This window comes from Rhipicephalus microplus, chromosome X (assembly GCF_043290135.1).
Source record: "Rhipicephalus microplus isolate Deutch F79 chromosome X, USDA_Rmic, whole genome shotgun sequence".
Taxonomy (NCBI): Eukaryota; Metazoa; Arthropoda; class Arachnida; order Ixodida; family Ixodidae; genus Rhipicephalus; species Rhipicephalus microplus.
Genome location: NC_134710.1, coordinates 42,833,152 through 42,853,513, shown reverse-complemented (window position 1 = coordinate 42,853,513; position 20,362 = coordinate 42,833,152). Strand labels below are relative to the sequence as shown.

General features: G+C 45.6%; 1 protein-coding gene across 1 annotated transcript in view; it reads right to left on the bottom strand.

Moving 5' to 3' along the window:
- The window catches only part of LOC119176631 (lysine-specific demethylase 3-like), an 89,036-nt gene extending 69,052 nt beyond the window's left edge, over positions 1 to 19,984 (bottom strand). The window contains exon 1 of the mRNA XM_075876324.1: positions 19,934 to 19,984. Coding sequence (XP_075732439.1) covers positions 19,934 to 19,952 — 19 coding nt within the window. The 5' untranslated portion in view covers positions 19,953 to 19,984. The remainder of the gene's footprint in view (positions 1 to 19,933) is intronic.
- Positions 19,985 to 20,362: the final 378 nt, after the last annotated feature.

The window sequence follows — 20,362 nt, the reverse complement described above, 5'->3', positions numbered from 1 at the left end:
GGGCTGGAAAGAAGAATGCAAGCCAGGGCGTTCACCTGAAGCTCGAGGAAGCGCTCATCGTGTGGCTCAATCACTGAAAAATACCCGTTGTCAGGCGACATCCTGAAGCAGAAGGCGGAGGTTTTCGCGCTTCAAATGGGCGTGAAGGACTTCAAGTTCAGCAATGGATAGCTTCGAAATTTCAAAAGCCGCAATGACTTGAAGTTTAAGATGTGCAGAGAAAGCGGTGCCGTCGACAACGCCGTTCCCACCGAATATAAGGGTGGAAGGCTGCAGTCCTTGCTTCAGCAGTTTCCACCTAATGATATTGTTACAACTACAAGAGGGGTTTATTCAGAGCCGACGTAACGGTCGACTCGACGGTATACGGCAGTGAACGCACACTGGCGAGCCCTTGCCATCAACCGAACGTCCTCTTCTTTTGCCACCACCCTGTTCCCCGCTACAAAGGTGCACATACCTAAACTACATATGTGGTAACATTTCACTCCACGCAGACGAAGCCCACTGGGCGATTCAAACAGTCTCTCGAGGAATAAAGCACTTCAAACGTGCAACATGTACAAGTTCAGTTTTTGCAGACTGTTGGCCGTTTGAATGGAGACACGCTATGCGGTAAACTAAATCACTGATACGATCTACGACAAGATAAGGTCACGCATAGTGCACTAGCAGTTTCTTGCTCAAACCCCGTTTCCTAGTTGGTGTCCACAGCAACACTAGGTCGCCGCAATTGTACGTCACGTGTCGGCATCGGTGGCCAAAATGTGCCTTTGAGTGATCTTGCGATGCAAGAGTGCGCAAACAAGCAAGGCGTCTAGCTTCTTCAGCCCGACAGATGATCTCAGCTAAGCAGGGATCATGGTGGTCCAAACACGGGAAGATAGTATTCAGGGTAGGACGAGGTGGTTGAGCATAGAGAAGAAACAAAGGACTGTAGCTGGTAGTTTCATGCTGTGCGGTGTTGAATGAATATGTGATAAAAGGTAGAATACTGTCCCAGTCCTTGTGATCTGATGCGACATAGATAGACAGCATGTTCGAGAGAGTTCTGTTCGTTCAGTTACACCGTTCGTTTGGGGATGATATGGTGTAGAGTGCCGAAACCTTGAAGCACAGACACGAAGCGTCTCTTCCACCACGTCTGCTGTGAATTGCCGGCCACGGTCACTGATTACAATTTTGGGAGGTCCATGTCGAAGAATGATAAAACGTAGCATGAAGAAAGACACATCGGCTGCAGTTGCTGATGGCATGGCAGCTCTCTCGCAGTTTTGTGTTAAATGGTCGGTGCAAACGAATATCCAGCGATTACCGGAGAAAGGGTTCAAGGAGGTGAGTCCCGACTTGCTCGTGTGGAGTTCTAGGGGGTGGCACCGGATGTAATCGCCCTGAAGGAGCACTTGTTGGGCGCTTATGACGTTGACACTCGTTACAGCTAGACACATATTGTTCCGTCGTTTGGCGCATTTTGAGCCAGTATAATCTTTCTTGAAGACGGCAAAGTGTTTTCGCTGTGCCTAGATGACAGAATGTTGGGTCATATGCATAGCCTGCAAGACATAAACGCGAAGACTCTTCGGAACCACCAGAAGATATCGTGAGCCAGTGCTGGTGTAGTTCTTTTTTTGTAAACTAGCCCGTCTCGGGTGCAGAAGCGCGTAGGCGATGATATTGGTTTGGTAGCAAGAAGTTGCTGTATGGTGCTGTCCCTTTGTTGCTCATCCTTAAAGGCTTTGGTATCAGGAAATGGTTGGTCCAGTGATGCGATGTAGGTGTCAAAGTTGTCCGCGTCACATTCCGTCGTTGGAAGTGGTAGTTGCGAAAGACAGTCTGCGTCAGCGTGACGTCGGCCGCTTTTATAGGAAACCATGAAGTCATATTCTTGTAGACGAAGTGCCCAGCGCACCAGCCGACCAGACGGGTCACGCAGATTGACCGACTAGCAGAGAGAATGATGGTCTGTCATGACAGTAAAGGGGCATCTGTACAGATAGGACCGGAAGCATTGCACTGCAAAGACTACTACAAGGCATTCTTGCTCTGTGACAGTTTAGTTACGCTCGGATTTGCTGAGCGAGCGACTTGCATACACTACGACCTATTCTTGGTTATCTAAGCGTTGAACCAGGACAGATCTACACCAATACCACTGGCGTCTGTGTGAAGCTCAGTGGGAGCCAGAGGATTGAAGTGTCGAAGAATCGGATGAGACGTCAAAAGAAACTTCAACTCCGAAAAAGCAGACTCACATTCCGGGGCCCAGTCAAATTGCGCACCTTTCTGAAGCAGACACGTGAGTGGGTATGCGATATTGGTAAAGCCAGGAATGAATCGGCGAAAGTATGAACAAAGCCCCAAAAAGCTGCGCAGTTCTTTCACTGAGTGAGGTTGCTTAAATGCTTCCACGGCGGCCGTCTAAATGCCTCGACTGCGGCCGTCTTGGCGGGATCCGGATCGTATGCCTTCTTTGTCTACTAAGTGTCCAAGGACGAGTATTTGGCGCTCTCCAAAACTGCATTTCTTTGAGTTGAGCATCAAGCGTGCTTTGCTTGGGCAGTCCAGCACAAGGCCAAGGCGTGTGTTGTGCTCAGAAAAGGTGCGCGCAAAAATTACGTCACCCAAATAACACATACAAACTTCCCACTTCAATCCACGCAGAATGCTCTCCATAAAGCGCTCAAAAGTTGCCGCGCATTGCAGAGTCCAAACAACATCATATTGAATTCAAATAGTCTATCTCTTTTAACAAATGCTGTTTTCTCCTTGTCTTCGTCGTGCATTGAAATTTGCCAGTAGCCTCACCTCAAATCCACAGGCGAAAAGTAAGAGGCTGATGATAGACAGTCGATAGCATCATCAGTCTGCGATAGCATCATCAGTCTGCAGGAGTGGGTATACGTCTTTTTTAGTGATGGCGTTGAGACGGCGGTAGTCAATATAAGATCGCCATGTCCCATCCTTCTTCTTCACTAGAATTACTGGAGCTGCTCACAGACTACATGACTCTTGAATTACATTTTTCGTGAGCATCTCGCAAACCTGTTCGTTGATCAGTGCGTGTTCCGAAGGCGGTACACGATATGGTTTCTATCGGAGAGGTCTGTGAGATGTCGTGTCAATTTGGTGCTTTATATGAGAAGCAGGGAATGACTGTGGATCATGCTGAGCGAAATTAAAAATACCGGCATGTTTGCGCAGAATACTCGCCAGTTCATTGCGTTCCTTAGTGCCGAGTGACTTGTCAGTCATAGCCATAATGGTGGTGTCCCTGGCGTGCAGATTATTGCAACAGGTCTTATCCGGGGAATCGCTGCTTTCTGCAAGAATGGCAAGCGAGAACACTTGGTGTTCACGAATCTCTGCAAGTTTTAGACCCTCCGGCAGCACTGTAGGTTCATCAGAGCAGTTAATCACCCATAAACCAGTATGCCCTTGCACAACCGATAGCGTGCAGTAGGCCATTAAAACTGTCTTCTTTATGCAACTGAGATGCATGGGCTTCACAATTGTGTCAAATCTTTTCTCGCTTGCAGGTGAACAGACAACAGGGACACATTTTGCAGACAATGGCGGCTCAGTTGTGTCCATGGACACGCAAAGAGCACTTTCCTGACAGGGCGAGTTTTCCATAAACGCAACTGGGGTATCGAAATCTACTGTAATTTGTCCTGAGCGGCAATCGACAGTGGCACCACGTAGCTTCAAGAAATCGAGTCCCATAATGATGGCATGCATAGTATGAGGGAGAACAGCAAAACTGCAACAAAATTCTGGCAAACTAACAGTCACAGTGCAGACACCAACAGGTTGTAACACCTCTACGCTCACTCCACGAAACGTATCAGGATAGTCCCAACGAAGCATAACTTTTCGTCAAAGGAGGCGGGTACTAAACTCATCACTGACACGGTTGCACCTGTGTCCACCAACGCTATTGCTGGTACACCATCGATAAGCACTCTAACCTTATTTCTAAACATGGAAGCTAACGGAGGTACATCTGTTGAAATCGAAGACTGTCCGGCGACCTCACCTCCAACAGCTGCGCTGCCTAGTTTTTCGTAGGAGGCGAGGAGTGGCGGCGCCGAGTAGACGGTGATCAGTTGGCGGGAGGGGCATGTGATGCTGTCGCACTGCCGTCAAGAGACCGGAGATGAATTTCGTTGCAGTCCTGGGATCTCATAAGACGCGCTTCCCGGGAATGTCGGTGCTTGGGTAACGCCAGAACGGTTATATCTCGGTGATCGGTCGTCCTTTGGTGGCTGCCGGTAGTTGCAACACCTGGCAATGAAGCCTTTGAAGCCGCAGTTGTAGCAGACTGGTGAGAGGACACTCGCCGAACCAATCCTGAGACCGCTCAGCTGTGAAAGGTCGGTGACGAGCTTGCTGAGCAGGGGCTGCCCACCTCTGTGTGGCGGGGCTGTGACGAAGGCGTTGGCCATATCACTAGTTGGCCGCGAATGAGTCATGACGTGGTCATGGAGTTCCAGTTTCGCTGATGTCTTGTCACACATACCGATAGTGGCAAAGGAGCTAATGGCGCCACCGTGTAGTAGGGTGGATTAGTAGGTGGATGACCACCTACTAATCAACCCCACCACCTTGTTGCTGCAGCTCTTCACGCACTATTGCCCGAATAGTAGCGGCAAGGTCAGTGGGCAGGCTCACGTCGACGCTGGCGATCGTTGTCACATTTGCCAGCCTACCAAATTTCGGGGCAATGCGACGAGCTTTCAGTTTTTCAAACGTGCAACATGTTGGACGTCGAAGACTGAGGTGAGGTCATCCCTGCCTATCAGAAAATTGTAAAACATCTTCCGCTATGCCTTTCAAGAGGTGTCCGACCCTGTCTTCTTCAGACATCTGCGGGTTTATAATCTTGCAAAGCTTAAGAACGTCCTCTATATAAGCAGTGCACGTTTCTCCAGCAGTCTGAGCTCTTCCAGCAAGAGTCCGCTCCGCGCTTTTCTTTTTTGAGTCGGAGTCGCCAAAACACTTTTTCACTTCTTGAGGAAAAAGAGCCCATGTTGTCAAGGACTCTTCGTGGTTTTCATACCATATCAGGGCGGTGTCAGTGAGAAACAGCACGACGTTATCCAGTTGATCGATAGAGTTCCAGTGGTTGTACCGGCTCACCATTTTGTAGTGCGTTAGTCACGCGTCCACATCTTCTCCTGCCATTCCTGCGAACGGGCGGGGTTCCATGTAGTGATGCCTAGGTGTAGCCAGCGTAGACCTGCGCGAAATTGAGGCGGTTGATTCCTGACCTTCGCTCTGGGCCATGACGACTGTTGTCAAGAGCAGACCGGCAAGACGACGGCTCCGGCAAACTCCGAACACCTGTGGCTCCGTCGTACGCCAACGTGCCGTACCCCACGCCTCCACCACTCTGTTACGTCTAGGAGAGGGGTTCTTTGAGAGCCGACGTAATGGTCCATTTGACGGTATACAGCAGTGAACGTGCACCAGCGAGCTCTTGTCACAAACCCAACGTCCTCTCCTTCAGCCACCACCCTGTTCCCCGCTACGCATGTGCACATACCTAAATTACATATGTGGTAACAATATTTTCTACTGCGAAAAAAACTGGACAGTTCTACAAGCTGCTGCCAGAGAAAATGCTTGCATTTGCTGGTGACCCCTACCACAGCGGCAAGCACAGCAAGGAGCGGCTTACTGTCCTCGTTAGCAGCAACATGTCAGGCAGCGAGAAGCTTTCGGAACTAGTAATAGGCAAGTCAAAGCATCCAAGATGTTTCAAGGGGGCAGTGACTCTGTCTGTTTTCTATGAAGTTAAAGAGAAGGCAGGGTAATGCAGCAGTCTTTTTATGCGTGCATGCGCCAGTTGCACCGAAGGTTCGAGCAGCGAAATCGAAGATTTCTACCGTTTTTGGATAACTATGCTGCATATGACCACATCAAGGACCAAAAGGCTTTACAGATTGAGTTTCTGGTGCCGAACACCACAGCAATCCTGCAGCCGATTCACCAAGGCATGAATCGGAACTTGAAGCATCATTACAGATCACGCGTGCTTAGCCGCATGGTGCTCTGCTGCGACAACGGGAAAAGCTACGCTGTTGAACTCAGGTCTGCCAGCATGCTAACAGAATTCTGGAGGGCGGTTACGCAAGAGACTCTGAGGAAGTGTTTTGGTCATGCGGGCTTCACACTCGACGTCAAGACGGCCGTCTCGCCCCAAGTGGACAGCGTGTGTGACGAACTGCCAACCGCAGATGTTGCCTTCGACGATCTGCACGCTGCCAGCTTGTCGATTTCAGCCGGGATAACCTTAGAGGGTTTTGCCGACGTTGACAAAGACCTCGAGCTATGTGCAGACTTGACCGATGACGAAATCATTTGTCAAGTTACTGGGAATTCTAACGACTCCAACACCGAAACCGAAGGGCAATCTTCTACACAGTCAACGAGCTCGGAGTTAACGCGACCATTGATGACACTGCAACCGTTGTACAGCAGCAACACGACGTTGATTGAAATTGAGGTAGACATGATCACAAACAAACGGAACGCAATTCAAAAAAAAAAAAAAAAGGCGACTTCTTTGCGCCCAAGCGCTGACCTATGTGGTAGAGCTGGTCACGACGGATTTTTTTTTTTTTTATATATACAAACTGCTCTTTTCAGAGCCATCTAAATGACGCATTGGCTGACTTGCAATAGGAATCTTATACTTCGGTCGTTACACTTTCCATCAGCAAAAAATACCTACAAAAAAGGTGCGTTTTCACAAGCATTCGTTTTTCCGGACTGCCCGATTTTTCCGGTCGTTTTTGCAGTTCCTTGAGGGTTCGGGAAATCGGATGTAGATTGTATCACCTTGTACTCTCTGGTTTGGTGTATTCCTATGAGCTCCTAAAGCAATCCTACCTATTTCACGTTTCTTGATTTCTAATCTTGCTTGAACCTCTGATCTCGTGCACAAGACTGCATTGCCGAATGTGTGACCAGAAACCATGCATCCTTTTCAAATTGCTCTCACAACATCGTACCTATTGTAATTTCACAATGCCCTATTTTTCATAGCTGCATTCCTGATGCTTTCAGTCGTTATGTATCTTTCGTGTTTCCTTGGGTACTCGACCACATTGCTTATCCATAGGCCCAGATATTTGTATTTCTCCCTTATCTCTAGCATCACCTCCTGTATCCTAAGCTCACTACCTCCATTATCATTAAATATCATGACTTCTGGCTTTTTCTTACTGAATTTAAAATCTAGCCTATCTCCCTCATTACAGCATATGTCTATCAATCCCTGCAAATCTTCCTTGTTGTCGGCCATTAGCACTATATCATCTGTGTACATCCACTTCGCTCTTATTTGGCCTCTCATCCTTGTAGGTACATCATAAAGAATAACAAAGATGAAAAAGGACATCTCTACATAAGCCCCCGTTTTATCTCTGTGGGCTCTGATACCTGTTCTTCCCATTTTATAACTACCTTGTTACATTTATATATATATATCTTTTAAAACATTAGTGACTCCATCTTTCACACCTAGTGTGTCCAGTATTCCCCACAAGTCCTCTCGAACCACACTAGCGTACGGTACCTTGATATCCGAAAATGCTCATGAGCTGTGTTCCTTTTCTGCCATTTCGGTGCACAACGTCAGTGAGTGTGACAAGTTCGGTAAATAACGCTAGTCGGGCTAGCTGTGAAACGTTATTCTCAGACAAGACAAGGAGGTGAACGTTTATTTTCCATTAAAAAAAACATATTTGTAAAAGAGAAAAAAAACACGAAAAGGGGGTCATAAAATCCGCAAAAGGTAAACTGACAAGCACGGCCAGACAGAATATCGATGCAGTTCTCTTTAACGAGGGAAACGTCTACGAGTATAAACGGTCTTTCGAGGGCAGCCAATAAAGTTCTTATGTTGGAGTCTGGACGCATGAAGAGACAGATACGGCTCACGAGCGGTTCACGCCCATCAACAGTCCAGCGAGGAAGCCGCCGTAGTGTGAGTGCAGAAGCTCGTGCCTGTAGCCTGACGGCTCGCTCCCGCTGCCGGTAGACGACATTTTCTGCGGCACTGTCTTGTGTTTGAACGCTAGAACCACGCCACTACCTAGCAGCTGATGATGATGCTTCCCAGAATAATGGCTCTACCCACTACGGGGGATCGGCCACGAGGCGTGTGGTAGTAGAATTTGTGAATTTTTCTTCCATGTGGTGGCTCTGAATTTTGCCAACAATTTTGTCGCTTTTTCTTCTTTTTCAATCGCCAGTGTTCGCTGCACTGGCGCAGGTGACTTATTCTGAGTAGCCCATCTTGCGTGCCAAATTTGAAAATCACTTCACTCGTGCTCACAACAGTGAGAACAGATTGTCTTCCAATCTTCTTTGTTTCCAAAACCAATTCTGCAGTTCCCACAGCACTCCCTCACCCTCTATCCATGTCTGTAGTCTTTCTTTTATAATCTGCATCACCAGCCTGTAAACCACTGATGTCATTGTTATAGGACGTAAGTTGTCTATGTCAGCTTTCTCCCCCTTTCCTTTATAGATCATGTTCATCATGCGAAGGTTCGATCTATCAGGGACTTCACCATCGATTATTGTTTTTCTCGCTGCATCTCCCAAAGTTTGCCTAGAATTGGAACACAATTCCTTTATCAGCATGATTGGGATGCTGTTAGAGCCGGTTGGTGACTAGGAACTCTCTTCTCAGCCCTTTTCCAATCTCATTGTCAAAGTGGAGCCACCGCACCACTTGATCCATTCATGTGTATTACAGTGCAAAAGGCACTTCTTGTTGAAAATTTTTTTGTCTATCCTTGTTCTTATATACTCAATGGCTTCGTCCCCTTCTAGCCTAACACCTTGAGATGTACTTATAAGCCACTGTTCTAAATTTGTCTCATTACTTAGGGAGTTCAGATGGTTCCAAAAATTTGCAGCTGCCTTTCTATCCTTTTTATGTACTTCTGCCAGTCACTGAGCCCCCTTTTTTCTAATATTTTCATTGATAGAAGGGATGCTTCCTTACTTCGGGTTAGAAAGATATCCCATTTTCTTTCAACATCCTCTGTTGGTTCACACCACTGCTTAGCATGTCTGTGTTCTTTAGAGACTTCCCGACATTTTGCTATGGCTCTCTTAACTTCCTCATCCCACCAACTCTTGACATCCCATGTGACATCAGTGGGTAATCTATCGTTGACTGCAGCCTTCCTACCTCTCATGTTATTTGCCCTTCACACTTCTCAGTACTCTTGCAAATGATCAAATCAGATGCCCTTCAGACATACCTATGAACATTTTGCTGGTTGGGTCAGTATACCCATCCATATCTTCGCTGATGAGCAGCACCCCTAACCACCTCCCCCCCCCCCCGCATCATGGCCGGCCAGTCAACTTTTCCTTTCACGCACGCTCTTTTATTCAGAAAACAACTCGTCAGGCCTCACCAAAGGGAAGACCGAGAGGCTGACAAGAAGTACGCAGCAACTGGTAGCAAAGCAGGAACATTTTTTTATGTACATAAAGAGGCATCAGTATATATACATATGTACAATGTCAATTTTTATGAAAGGGAACACAAGAGCGCATGGCCTGCACACTGGCAGCTGGTGGCAGCACCAAAGTGTGCAGCAGCGTCATTTGGCAGCGTCATCTCGCGGCGAGCAAAACAACCATTCGTTGCTGATCACGGCCGGGCAAGACTGCACCTGCACGCTCCCTTCTTACGGCCTTCGCAACGGGCGTTAGTATATGCCTCTCACCACTCCTTTGAGAGGGGCGCTGCAAGCCAGCAATCTTCCACCACTCTGTACAGCGCTTGAACACATGAGTTCGGGCGCGCTTCTCCACTCACCATGCATTGAAAAAAAGTTGCTTAATTGTTGAAGGCACAAAAATGATTTGTTTTGACTTCTTATTTCCACTAGGTGCATCAAGCTTAAGTTTATTGAAAAATGTGTAAATGTAAGAGCCCAAAGTATGGCTCTACACCATCAATTGTGTAGACATTCTGAGGTCTGAAAATAAATATTTATTGTTCATAAGCACTAGCAGTAGTTAACACTTTCAAGTGAAAAACTTTGCCAGACTTCACGAATGTCTTGTTCACAGCCTAAAACGCTTCCTTGTCAGCTTGTGTACATCGGTGGAAAGCTTGTCGTTTGAGTCATTCAGTTGCTTCGTGTGGTTGACTAGGAGAATTCTTGGGAATTTTTCAGCTATGACATATGCGGATGGTCGGGAGTGGTCGGGAGGGTTCAGGGCGGCTTAAGATGAGAGCGCGTTGCAAGTAGGGCTGGACTGCTGTTTGCAAAACTTCTAACACATTTCTGCGCAACAGGTGTTCAGAGGCCTTATCAAAAAAGACCACTATCTTGTCCGAAAAAGCTAGAAACTTATGCCTCGGGTAGTGTAGTTCGCCCCTCTCTTGTGCTCACAGCAGCTTGTACTGCTGATGCTGCTTGTTGTTGGTCGTCAGCAGTGCAGCGCAAGAGTCGCATCCGAGGTCTGTAACAAGCTTGGCGATGAAACCGCCGAGGTATGCTAAGCCGCAGAAGGTGACAGATGAAGACGAACAAGCCTCGTACCCAAACAAAGACCTCAGGTCCTTATCATGTATATTAGATATCATAGCAGCCTCTCCCTCAACTTCCACATTTGATAACTTCATTTCTTTCGGTCTTGGAATGTGGAACTTAAGGATGTGGTCCAGAGCAGTGGTGACGGCTCTAGCATACAGCATGTCATTCCCACCGCACATCGACCACATCCTTCTGAAGATTGCTTTGATGAGTTCACTGTTAAATTTCTTTGTCAGGACATAAATGACGCCTTGCTACAGGAAGAATTCTGTTGTTTCCACCGTAGACCTAAAAAAAAGCATGGCTTCGTACATCTCGTTGGTGAAGCCAGCACTGACTGATCCGATGGAACTCTTCTGTACTTTTTCCACATATGAGATAAACCTGTCCTTCAGCCACAGTAGGCGCTCCTAAAAATGGGAGCTTTGTGGCTGCTTTCATTCAATGAAGTGTCATAGCTGTCAAACCATTTCTTCATGGACTTCATGAAGAAAATGGTTGAATTTGCTCCCTTGAAATCTCTTGCAGCACCCATAGAATTTTGCTTAAGGTGCTCTAAGGGCTGCACACACTTGAGGGGCGAGAACTTGAACTGCTCGCAGCATATTCATTTTTTCCAAATTGGAAGGGTAGACATGTTTCCTCGTCGAATTTCAGGCCAGCTTCACAGTCTTGTGTTTTTGATGCTCGTATAATTTTTGCACAATCGCACCGCTAATCACTCCTGTGCCATCTGTAAGTTCACAATCGAGGAACTGGTTTCTACCATTCTAATTTTCGGGCACGTGGCACGGATAAAAATTCAGAAAGATAACGCAAATGGCGTCATGTGGATGACGTACAACTGTATTAAACTCGCCGTTACCCATGTCACGTTTGCTGATTAATTGTTCGTGACAATGCGAACGATGATAAAGCCACATGGTAAAGCCACATGTGCGCAGCACAGAAGAGACAATGGCAGGGTTGCTGCGCCCCTACTGCCGACGGGTGGCGAAACATACTCGGAGTCGGCGGCGAAACATACTCGGAAACTCTCCCATTGTATTCGCGGCGGTTGAGAAGGCCGTAAGGAAACGAGCGCACGCAAGTGCACTCTAGCCCAGCCGTGTGCCGATATGAAGCCAGCAGCAAAATTATGACTCCCCCTTTAAGGCGATTATTCAGAGCTGGTAATTGCCTTTAAGGGGGAAGTATTGCAAGCTTTCCATTCTGTATAGGCAACGAATAGTTGTTTTGCTCGCCACAAGATGATGCGAAAAGAAACTGTGGTTGCTATCACTGCCGCTTGAACACGCTTGCCAGCAACCGCCGGAGCAAATGACATTGAGGAATTAGGAGGAGCATGTTAGACAATTATACTAGGAATATGAATGCGCACATAACAAATATAGATGGGTATACTGACCTAACAGGCAAAATGATCATGGATATGTGTGAAAGGCATGATTTGATCATTTGCAACACTACTGAGAAGTGTGAAGGACGAATAACATGGCAAGTAGGAAAGGCTGCAGTCGACGATAGATTATGCATTGATGTCTTATAGGATGTACGATAGGCTCAGGGGAATGCATAGATGAATGTGGCTCCAGAACCCAAGGTACTAACTACAAACGTATCAAGGTAAGTTTTGGAAGAGCAATGAAAATGGGAAGGAGACAAGATGAGCAACTACAGAAGTTTTATTCAGAAAGGCGAATAGAAATAGCTACTAAACAAATTGAGAAAGTAATCGCTGAGGATAATAAAACAGTGTGGACAAAGATGAATCTAATTAGACTGCTTGAGCTAGAGCATTCTAAGGCACGTGATACGTCATCCAAGAAAAAGAGACACAAACCCAATAGTCGGCGAGATGACGAAGTTAAGACAGCCATAGCAAAATGTCAGGTAGCCTCTAGGGAGCACAGGCGTGCTTAGCAGCGGCATGAACGAACAGATGATGTTGAAAGAAAATGGGACATCTTCCTAAGCTGTGGAAGGGAAGCATCCCTTCTGATCAATGAAAATATTAGAAGAAAGGGGGCTCAGTGACTGGCAGAAGTACATAAAAAGGATAGAAATACCGCTGCAAATTTTTGGAACCATCTGAACTCCCTAAGTAATAAGACAAATTTAGAACAGTGGCTCATAACTACATCTCAAGGTGTTAGGCTAGAAGGGGACGAAGCTATGGAGTATATAAGAACAAGGATAGACAAAAAAATTTCAACAAGGAAGTGCCTTATGCACCTTAATACACAAGGATGGATCAAGTGGCGCAATGGCTCCATTTTCACGAGAGTGGGAAACGGCTGAGAAAAGAGTTCCTAGTAGTACATCAACAGGCCCAGATGGCACTCCAATTATGCTGATAAAAACATTAGGTTCAAAGTCTAAGCAGGCTTTGAGAGAGGCAGTGACCAAAATAATAATCGATGGAGAAGTACCCGATAGATGTAAACTGAACAGGATGAGCATGATCTATAAAGGAAAGGGGGACAAAGCTGGCATAAACAACTACCGTTCTATAACAGTGACATCAGTAATCTACAGGCTGGCAATGCAGATTATAAAGGAAAGACTGCAGGCATGGATAGAGGATGAGGGGGTGCTGGGGGAACTGCAGAATAGGTTTCGGAAACACAGGAGGTTGGAAGACAGACTGTTCTCACTTATTCAGTGCACTGAAATAGCAGAAAAGGAACACAGGCCACTGTGGCTAGCATTTTTTAATATCAAGGGAGCGTACAATAGCATGGTTTAAGAGTACTAGTGGGGAATACTGGACACACTAGGTGAGGAAGATGGAGTCACTAATCTTTTAAAGGCTATCCATAAAAGAAACAAGGTAGTTATAAAATAGAAAAAAAACAGGTATCCAAGCCCACAGAGGTGAAACGGGTGCTTAGGCTTGGGTGTCCTCTGTCACCCTTGTTATTCATGATGTACCTACAAGGATGAGAGGCCAAATAAGAGCAAATTGGACTTGGCTTCACCCTCTCTTTCGTCAAAGAAGGAAAACTCGTTAAAGAGGCACTACCAGCATTGATGAATGCAGATGACATAGTGCTAACGGCCGACAAGAAGGAAGATTTGCAGAGACTGACGGACATCTGCAGTAATGAGGGAGATAGGTTAGATTTCAGATTCAATAAAGAAAAATTAGCAGTCATGATTTTTAATGATAATAAAGGTATGAGCTTAGGATACAGGAGGTCACGCTAGAGATAACAGATAAATACAAATATCTGGGTGTATGGATAAGCAATGGGACCGAGTACCTAAGGGAACACGAAATATATGTAACGTCTAAAGGTAACAGGAATGCAGCGGTGATAAAAAATAGCGCACTGTAGAATTACAATAGGTATGATGATGTGAGAGGTATATGGAAAGGGATCGTGGTTCCTGGTCCGACTTTCAGCAATGGGGTCTTGTGCATGAGATCAGAGGGTCAAGCAAGATTACAAATTAAGCAACGTGGAATAGGTAGGCTTGCTTTAGGAGCTCACAGGAATACACCAAATCAGGAAGTAGAAAGTGATATGGGATGGACATCATTTGAGGGCAGGGAAGCTAGCAGCAAGATAAAATTTGAAAAGCACTTCAGAGAAAAGGGGGAGGAACGTTGGGCTAGGAAGGTATTCAGCTACTTGTACATGAAGAATGTCGATACAAAATAGAGGAAGGGAACCAGAAAATTGACGGTTAAATACTTAGAAAAGAGCAGGGGGCCAAACAAAAAAAATATAGGTTAAGAAGAAGGTGAATGAAACGGAGAACGATCAGTGGAGAATCTGCTTGATTAAAAAGTTCGCACTAGAGATATATCAAACTTTTAAGCAGGAAATTGCCAAGGAAAGGATCTATGATAATACTCGAGGTAGTTCTCTGCTGTTTGAGGCCAGGACGGGAGTATTGCGAACCAAGACATATCGGGCCAAACACGAAGCGGTATCTTACGTTTTGCAGCTAGAGTTTCAATAGTCTTGGAAAACAAATGATTTGTCTTCAGACAGTGACCATCTTCCTGTATACTTTGAAATATCATGTGATGTGAATCCTATTGAAAAGACAGAGAAAACATTGATCAATTACAAAAATTTAAAGACTGCTTGCGTTCAAACATTAGGGCAGCATCCAGTGGTCAAAATGAAGATCTCGGCAGAAATGTCTGTTTCCCTTTCAAAATCTCCAAGAACACTTCAGAATTTGTAATTGCTTTGTCGTCAACCAAAAGTGCCCAACCTAGTAGGTGGTGGAATAATGAGTGCACACGAGACTATAGAAGAAGGAAAGCTGCATGGAAAAGACATATGTGATCAGAGTCCAAATAATTGGAAGAATTATCAGTTTATTGCGGCAACATTTAAATGCACTGTTTCGCGAGCGAAAGAGCAATATGACCAAGAACATTTCAAGTACCTGTCTAAATAAAATAACAAACGTACTTTATTCAATTTCCTTTGTGGTAGGAAAAGGACCCCTATACCAGGAAACGTTGACTCAGTGGTTCATACCTCACAGGAATCGTGAAATCAATTGGCTGAACGATTAGAAAACAGGTTCTCAACGCGTCTTCATAATTCGGCTTACACAAAAGCCATCTATGACTACACAGAAATATCGACTTCCAAATTAAATCAGGCTATGGAAAGATTCACAAATGCACCACCAGGCCCTGATGAAATAACAAATACAATGCAAAAAATACTACACAGGGAATATCCGAGTGATCTTTTAGGTCTTGTCAATTATTCCCTTAGAAGAGCATGGATCCCTTGTGAATGGAAGATTGCAAAAATTATACCATTGCTTAAGAAACATAAGGCAGACTATAATTTAGACAACATACGACTGATAGCCTCAACATCTAATATAGTAAAACTTATTGAAAGGGTACTTCATGGTCGTATAATTAGGTTTATTAACGAGAAACAACTGTTGAGTTCTTCCCAGATTGCCTTTAGATCTGTATATTCCATATGGCAGGCACATGTAGATCTGGAAAGTCATTCATTCATATTGCCCGTCACAAAAAGCAGTTTGCAGCTTTAGTAACGTTAGGCATATGTAAAACATACGATAGTGTAGAGGGTTCTATCTTGATTAATCATCTATGGAGTCATGGACTTCCACCTCATATAGTAGCACGGGTGACGGAATTTTTAAGTAGAAGAGAATTCTATTGTTACCAAGACGGTTTGTCTTCCTGTAAGCACAAGCAAACCAGAGGTGTACCTCAGGGGTCGGCACTTTCCCCAATATTATTCAACATATTGCTTAGTATCATCCCCGTTCAGCCAGATGTGAAAACCTATGTTTATGCCGATGACATTGCTTTTTTTGCTATGGCACATGACTTCCACTGTTTTTACACTATCTTGCAAGCATATCTAAATGAAATAGAACATTGGCTGGATGGATTGATGTTGAACCTGAATGCCAGTAAATGTGCCATTCTCGTTTTTCCTGTCCAAGATCCCGTGCAGATATCTATTAATTACGAGCTTCAAGATATCCCACAAGTACAATCACTGAAATATCTTGGAGTTATATATAACGAACATCTTAATTGGCACCCTCACATTGATTACATCGCGACAAAAGCAGTACGCACGATTTGCGCATTGCGGAGGTTGAGCAATTGTAGATCAAGTATGAGAAGGAAGGCACTTTTGATTATATCTAAAATGTATGTCCGACCTGTGTTAGAGTTTGGCTGCATTCTTTTTACTGGTGCGCCAGCCTACAAACTTCGGCCGCTCGTTCTATTAGAAGGAGAGGCTTTAAGGCTCTGCTTAGGACTTCCAAAGTATACTGCAAATGCAGTGTTATACCTTGAAGCACGAATACCAACCCTACTATGTCGCTTTAACTTACTGTGCAGACCTTTTTACGACTATATGAAGCACCGTTTAACCCCGAACAAATTATTTTTATTTCCAATCCTGACCTATTCTTTTCCGTGCATTGGCCCAGATTTCACAAACCACAAAAAGTATTTGTTCAATCGTTACTTGAGCCTCTAAATGTACAAGTTTGTGATCTGATTTTTTTAACTGAGCAACAAATTTCTCCAGAAATTGTTTACCATAATATCTTCCCAACTCACGCTAAGCTATTACCTACAGGCATTTTAAATGGTTCATTGCAGGACCATTTAAGTACTCTGCCAACAAATGTCATTATTGCAACAAACGCATCGCAATCAGATGAAAAATCAGATGTTGGAATATCCCCGTACTTGATTGGTCCTTTTCAGTTTACTTACCATATTTTCTTCCTGTTATTCTGGCTGAATTTATTGCAACAATGTTAGCATTGCAAAAGGCAAAAATTTCCATTCCAGTCATAGCAGTCATAACTGATTCATTATCAGTGTGCTCTTCTCTGTCCGCATCCGGTCGCTCACTCATACTGAAACTTTTTAAATCATTGGCTCCCTGTCATCTCCAAAGTATTCATTTAATCTGGGTACAAAGGTTTGTTGTTAAACGAAGTAGCTGATTCTCTTGCAAAGGCATTGCTTTCGACACCCATCATTCCTATTTTCCCTGATCACACAGTACACATTACGGTGGCGCGATTTTGCACACCTAAAATCAGGCGAAATTTATCAGACCCTGCACTGACAGCTTCTCCAGAGTACAACCACTTGTTATTTCCCTGGCGCAGTGAACTGTCTAATTCAAGGCTAATGGAAGTTGTCATCACAAAATTTTGTTGCCGGGTTACCTCCCTCAAGTTTCACTTGCATACATCAGGTATATTGAATTCCTCTGTGCATTTACTGTAATCAAGAGGAAACGATCAGTCATTTTTTATTACATTGTCCGACTTATTCAGGCAAATCATACTAGCGCCACCTCTTCAAAGACTGGGCTTGCAATTATCACAACCTGATCTTTCATTTGGAGCCTCGATCTACACTGGGTTTCAGCCACAAGGATGTTTTATTTGCTGTTCAGAAATACATCACTGCAACTAAACTATTTCCTTGCTAAATTACGGTCTCACTATTTTTCTTCATTTTTTTCTTTTCTGCATATTTGCATTTGGCACTTCAAATTAAAATTTAATTACAAAAGCTGTGTCGTCCTTTTGTTCTCACGCTGGCAAGGTTCCTTTTGGCGTTGCATAGGTGGTTGCCAAACTGACAGGGTCAGTGTTGCCAGATTGCCGCTAAATTTGACTGCAAAATTTTTTGCTGTAGTTGTGGCTTTTTTGTAAGAATTTGGTGCCATCCGCGGTGCATTTCGCGAACGAGCGACGCTGGCCGTCTTAATTAACGGAATGAACCGCGCCTAGCAGTAGTCGAGCGTGGCGCTGCGGTGCAGTTAAGAGGATAATTTAATTAACGGAAAGAACCGCACCTAGCAGAAGTCGAGCGCGGCGCTGCTGCGCAATTAAGAGGCCAATTTAATTAACGGAATGAACCCCGCCTAGCAAAAGTCTAGTGGGCGCTGCTGTGCAATTAAGAGGTTGTTTTAATTAACGGAATGAACCGCGCCTAGCAGAAATCGAGGCGCGTTCTCTTTCTGTGTGCGCAGCTGTGCGATTAAGATATCGCGTCTCAGTATTAGGGATGACGGGGAAAACTGAATAGAGTCGCAGGAGGTGAAGTGCTGCCCCCTCCCCCTTACTTTTCTTCTTTTTTTCTCTCAGCTGATCGTGTCGCGTCGACCGCGCGCTACGACGGGAGACGCTACGCTTCCCCTAGCTGCCTTATTGCACGGCAGCGCCACGCTTAACTTCTGCTAGGCTCGGTTCATTAAGTTAATTAAAACATTCTGTAATGCACGGTTCATTTCGTTAATTAAAACGGCCTCTTCATTGCACGGCAGCACCACGCTCGACTTCGGCTATGCTCGGTTCATTCCGTTAATTAAAACGGCCAGCGTCGCTCATGCACTCGCGAAATGCACCGCGTATGGCACCAAACTCTTACGGAGAAGCCACAACTACAGGGGAAAATTTTTTAGCCAAATTTAGCAGCAGTCTGTCAACAACCACACCAAAGTCTGGCAACTGATATATGCAACGCCAAAAGGAACCTGCCCTCGCGCTATAACTATCGTCATGCCATACCAACTGCGCCAAGCTGCCACACCTCTAAGCCTAAAGGCATGGCACTGAGCCGGCAAGCATGCAACGACGCCTCTTAAAGCGTACTTTCAGAGTTTAGATTACAATATGATGCAGTGGCCAATCGCCATTTATGATAACTGTGCCATGTGATCGCCGACGCGTCATGAGTAACGAATAAAGCGCCGAGGTGGCCATGGTTTGAACGCGCGTTCTGTCACCATGGCTTCGCAAATAACCAAATGTTTCTCTCTACCCGCAGACACCGATGCGCGGATTTCGCGTGCAATGGCTTTTTTAAGTGCCATGATAACTCATTTGTCTAAATAATTTAGTAGCTAATGGGCGTAAACCGCGAATGGGCTGCACGCGTTCTGTCGCTCACGGAACCTATTTTGAGAACCCACGTGCAAGACACCAGAGCATCAAGGAGGCGCGTCGCATGCAGCGAAATGACTCCACGTTTACAGTTACTCGCTCACGGCAAACGCGCGCGCGTAGGGGACCGCACCCGGCAGCGTCGACATGAAAACCGCAGCGACTCGGCGAACGCGCTCCGCACAACAAAGACCTGCAAGTCAACCCCGCTACGCTCTCGATTCGGTGGTTTTCAAAGGCGACACCAGAACACACCGCCTAGCTAGTAGAATCTGCACGCTCGATGCAGGACAGCACACTTTTAGGGGGTCACGTATATTTGAAACAGTTTAGAGGTGATTATGACGGAACCATGGGCGCCTTCGCCATCATATAGTGCGAAGTAAAAAAAAAACGCGATTGGCGCGTCTTACTAGTGAGGTTGGTTCATTTTTTCCACTGAAGCTGAGCTTCGCATCGAAATTCTAGCGTTCTAGGCTGTATTTGAGGAGTGTGGAGCAATTCTCGCGATTTCTATGTTTTTGGGACAGCTTGGCGCAAGAGAACTAAAATGTATCAAATCTGCGCAACATCGGGGCTCACGAACGGTGCGTGTGTAGAGACATCGTAGCTGATAAGCACACAGCGAGCAAACGTCACGAAGCCGCCCGCAACAAGCGACGATAGCTTCCTGCAAATACGAAACTTTAAGATCTACGTGCACGCAATTTTGGAGCGACGACGATGAGATTCGCTGCCGCCATGGCTGCGCGAAGGGCCGTTCGTCGCCATCGCGTCGCTGGTGTCTGCAAACCCAGAAGAAAGTCACTTGTCGCCCAGAAAGGAATTCCGTGGCCCCCGATTCTCGCTTCGGTTGCAATTTGCTCTTCGTGCGTACTAACTAGATCAAGGAACACAAGACTTACTTTTCTTCTTTATCCTCATCTTGACAGCGATCGCAGACACCGTTCCCGCCTTCAACGCCAACTGTGAGGCCTACTCAACTTGACGGTTCGTTTTATAGCTTCGTTACGCTTACTGCAATGCGCGTTGGTTGCTTGATGCAATGCTTCGTTAAGCTTTTGCTTGATACATTGCAACGGTCGTCGCGGAGGCTGCCCACAGAACACCTTGCCGAGAAGTTCGCTTAGTGCGTCCTGCCGCATGCTTTCGAAAGCATTCTACACAGCTGGACGAAAACGTCTAGCTAGAGCCCATACCAAACAGTATTCAGGTGTGGCTGCTTCGTTTGGTGTGCCCAGAATGCACGATACAATTGGCTCGCTCTAAGAAACACTTTGCCGCTGTGGATGGGGAACACGTCAAGCTAATCAAATCGCTTACGCACGTACGTT